The sequence below is a fragment of the Cyprinodon variegatus genome, unplaced genomic scaffold, assembly GCF_000732505.1.
Source record: "Cyprinodon variegatus isolate N-32 unplaced genomic scaffold, C_variegatus-1.0 Scaffold694, whole genome shotgun sequence".
In the NCBI taxonomy this organism is placed as follows: domain Eukaryota; kingdom Metazoa; phylum Chordata; class Actinopteri; order Cyprinodontiformes; family Cyprinodontidae; genus Cyprinodon; species Cyprinodon variegatus.
Window position 1 is genome coordinate 86,044 of NW_015151147.1, and position 4,255 is coordinate 90,298.

The following is a 4,255-nucleotide window of genomic DNA, read 5'->3' on the forward strand; positions in this document are numbered from 1 at the left end:
GTGCGCAGTGAAATAGCTCACGTTTTTATACACGCAAACCTTTGATAGATCCGGCCCATAGAGTAGAGCAGATGTACTTTTGACCAATCAGAGGCGCTGGCTGTGGTCACCTACAATTTTGGAGCGGTGCACCAGAGTGTCTGCGGAAGGGGCGTATTTCGCGTTCATTGCGACATACGCAGACGACCTGGTTTCTTTTGAGTTTTCTGAGCTTAGAAACACTTTAACTCTCATATTTTCTTCCAGCAATGGAACTAAGTATTTTTTTTATTGTAATTGAAGGTTTTTAAGATATTAGAATATGGGTTTCAATAAGATATAGTGTGATCAATTATTTAAGGTTGCTTAATAGAAGAGAAATTCGTCTTCCCTTATTTGAGCTGAAGGAAGTGAGAAACAGCTGGAGCTTTAGGACTCCTCCTCCTCCTCCTCCTCCTCCTCCTGCTTTACTGATGGACTCACATCCAGAGCAGTTTAGGTCATTCCAAAGTAAACTCAGCTATTATCCCAAACTCTCTCTTCTGTCCCGTCGGTGTCTTTGCAGTGTGTTGTTTGTAATGAAGTCCTGATTGTCCATTAATTAAGGAGGCGTCGCCGAGTGTAATTAAAGGAGTCTGATTGCTAATTAAAGTGTAGCCTGTAGTTATATGCATAACAAATTATTCAGCTTCTAGGCAGAAGAGGAGGCGAAGCTCAGTCTTGCAGAGCACAAGTGTGAAACGAAGAAGAGTTGGAGAAAATCAAATGAAGGCGACGGCTGCTCTCTGCTAAAATGTTGCTGCTTTTTCCACTTTGTCGAGCCTATTCCTCAGTTGACTTCCTCCTTGGTGCGATGCAATGCATACTGTATATGAAATCCCGTGCTCACTGCACAGACACTATTGCCCCACTGTCCACTTTCCGATGAATCTGACCGTCCAGGCTCACAGCTCAGTAATTGGGCCCGGTGTAGCCTGGACCCATCCAGTGTTTCTATGGCGACTGGAAGCCACCTGCTGATTTCTTCTAGGTGTCCAGTGAGCCGATGAATTTGGCTGCTGCGCCCAGTCCAGGGATCAACCCACTCAAATCTCTCTGCTCCCCACTATCAGAGCTTTAGCCTCTTACATTCAGCTCTATACCAACATAACCCTCTAAAGCTCTCCTCTGCCTCTCTGGAGGAACTCTAAACCCAGGTTTGATCATCCAGGCAAATATCATCAAATGTGTTTCTCTCAGAGCAGTATTGATTACTGGAACGAGCTCCCACTGCACGACACCTTATTTCACCTACCTTGTCTGTGTTTTGGCTAATCAACGAGTCTCAGAGATGCCAGCCTAACATGTCTTCTTAATAATTAAACGCCTACAATAGCCTTTGTTCCTCTAATGACCAATTAACCGTTTTCCAGCAATTTTAGTCAAGGCTGTAAATAATTGATCAGCTCTTTAAAAATCAGCCTGTGCTTTAGCTCGGCTTCAGGCTCCAAGCGTGTATCATCCATCACAATTGCAAGAGAAAAACAGCTGCATCCATTTTTCTTTGAGCTGGAACACCGACAGCTGGGAGGGAAGTTAAAGCGCCTAAAAAAGTATTCCTACCCCATTAACTTTTCATACTTCATCATATCACTGCAGACATTCGTGCATATTGAGGGAATTTGTCATAAACCAGCTAAGATTTTGTGCATAAACATGAACACTGGAAAAAATCAAAATCTAGATAAGTCATTTTTTTCTTAAACTAAGTACAATTGTTCTTGAACTGAGAAGGAAAAGGAGACATTTTGCCAATGGAACAAGAAAATTTGGATTTAAAATAAGAACACAGAATTGCATTGTCTTATTTCAAGTGAATTTTATCTAAATATCTTATTTTAAGAGTAAAAATACTCATTCCATTGGCAAATCATATCATTTACCTACTCAAATTAAGGGTAAATACACTTAATTTAAGAACATTTTACTTATTTCTAGATTGTTTTTCCAGTGAAGAGGAGAAATCTGAAAAGCAAGGTGATCCTTTGCACTCAGAGCCCTGGTTATGGCAAAATAAATTAAATTAAATCTAACCAAACTGCCTGTGTAAATCAAATATAGAGAAAATAGCCTCTGGCTGTGTGCAAAGGAATTATAAATATAAACATATCTCTAATCACTGCAAAAAAAGTAATTCTAAGTAAGGCAATGTTTCTTAAAATAAGTGCATTTTGTCTTGAATTGAGCTGGTAAGTGACACACTTTGCAAATTGAGACAATGCACTGGAAAAACGATCTAGAAATAAGTAAACATTTCTTAAATTAAGTATATTTATGCTTAATTTGAGCAGGTAAATAAGATTATTTGTCAATGGAATGAGTATTTTTACTCTTAAAATAAGATAATTAGATCATATACACTTGAAATCAAACAGTGCAGTTGTGTTTTCTCATTTTAAATGTAAATTGTCTCTTTTACGTCCTCAATTCAAGAAGAAATGCACTTATTTTAGAAAAAAATTACTTCTTTGTATCTAGATTTTTAACAGTGTGTGGATTAAAACTGATCAAAACTGCAATGTCTTATTTCAAGTGCATAATGTCTAATTATGTTATTTTAAGGGCAAATATACAAATTTATCTCCTCAAATTAAGGGCACCTTGTACTTATTTTCAGATTGTTTTTGCTTTGAATGCATTACACTGCAAAAATGATCTAGAAATAAGTAAACATGTCTTAAATTAAGTGTATTTCCCCTCAATTTGAGCAGGTAGATAAGATTATTTGCCAATAGAATGAGTGGTTTTGGTATTAAAATAAGATAATTAGATAATATGCACTTGAAATAAGAGAATGTAATTGTTTTTTTGTTTTTTTTAAATGTAAATTGTCTTGTTCTACTGGCAAAGTGTCTCACATGCCACCTAAATTCAAGAAAAAATGCACTTATTTTAAGAAAGAAATTACTTATTTAGATTTCAATTTTTTTGCAGTGTAGAGGTTTGTTGCACTGGGAAAAAAAATCAAACCTAGATAAGTAATTTTTTCTTAAAATAAGTGCTTTTGTTCTTGGATTGAGGAGGAAAAAGATACATTTTGCCAACGGAACAAGACAATTTACACTTAAAATAAGAAAACACAATTGCTTTGTCTTATTTCAAGTGCATATTATCTAATTATTTTATTTTAAGAGTAAAAATACTCATTCCATTGGCAAACTATCTCATTTACCTACTCAAATTAAGGGTAAATAACCTCAATTTAAGAACTTTTTACTTATTTCTGAATAATTTTTCCAGTGTGGAGAACATCGGTAAAGAAAAACAGCATTAGGAAGAGAAAGAAACACAGCAGACAGTCTCCTTCCCTCCTTCCATTTTCATCAAAAATCCTTCCTCTTTCTAAATCTGCATGTTATTTTCACTTTCCCTCTCTTGTCTACATTGAAGGTGTTGGCAGTGGATCCAGATAACGGGGAAAACGGGACGGTGACGTACGCCATCAGTCCTGCAAACCCTTTCTACACCATCGACAGCAGGACAGGGAAGATCCGCACCAGCGGGATGACTCTGGACAGGGAAAGCTCAAACTCCAGAGACACGGTCCTCATGAGGAGCATCGTAGTGTCTGCTGTGGACCGTGAGTAGTTTATGTTCATCTGAATGTGTGCAGCTTATCAAGACAACAAAGATAGGATTTTTTTTTGAGTTGATGGACTCTACTAATGGAAACATATTCTCTTTTGTGTTTTGTATTCCTCTGTGTGATTTGTTTTATGTTCCCTTCTGGCGCCCTCTGTAGGAGGCACACCTCCACTGCGTGCAACAGCCAGCACCACAGTGTTTGTCAACCTGCTGGATCTTAATGATAACGATCCAACCTTCCTGAACCTGCCGTTTGTAGCAGAAGTTCCAGAGGGACTTCCCATCGGAACCTCATTCTTCAGGGTAAAGACGATAAGAATGTTCCTGTTTAGAGGCATATTACACAGATACAGAGATGTTTATAGGAGTGCACTGCAAAAAAAATGAAATCATTGTCTGATTTCAAGTGCATATTATCTAATTATCTCATTTTAAGAGTAAAAATACTCATTCTATTGGCAAATAATCTTATTTACCTGCTCAAAATAAGGGTAAATACCCTTAATTTAAGAAATTTTTTACTCATTTTGAGATCATTTTTGCAGTGTTGAGCTGGTAAGTGAGACACTTTGCTAATTGAGACAATGCACTTGAAAAAAAGATCTAGAAATGAGTATAAATCTCTAGATTAGTATAAATCTTCAAGAGAAAA

At 37.0% G+C, this 4,255-nt stretch overlaps 1 protein-coding gene across 1 annotated transcript in view; it reads left to right on the top strand.

The window, feature by feature from the left end:
- LOC107097416 (cadherin-23-like) overlaps positions 1 to 4,255 on the top strand; it is a 98,947-nt gene that overhangs the window by 75,976 nt on the left and 18,716 nt on the right. The window contains exons 12-13 of the mRNA XM_015394554.1: positions 3,409 to 3,598; positions 3,761 to 3,906. Of these exons, the coding sequence (XP_015250040.1) occupies positions 3,409 to 3,598; positions 3,761 to 3,906 (336 nt within the window). The remainder of the gene's footprint in view (positions 1 to 3,408; positions 3,599 to 3,760; positions 3,907 to 4,255) is intronic.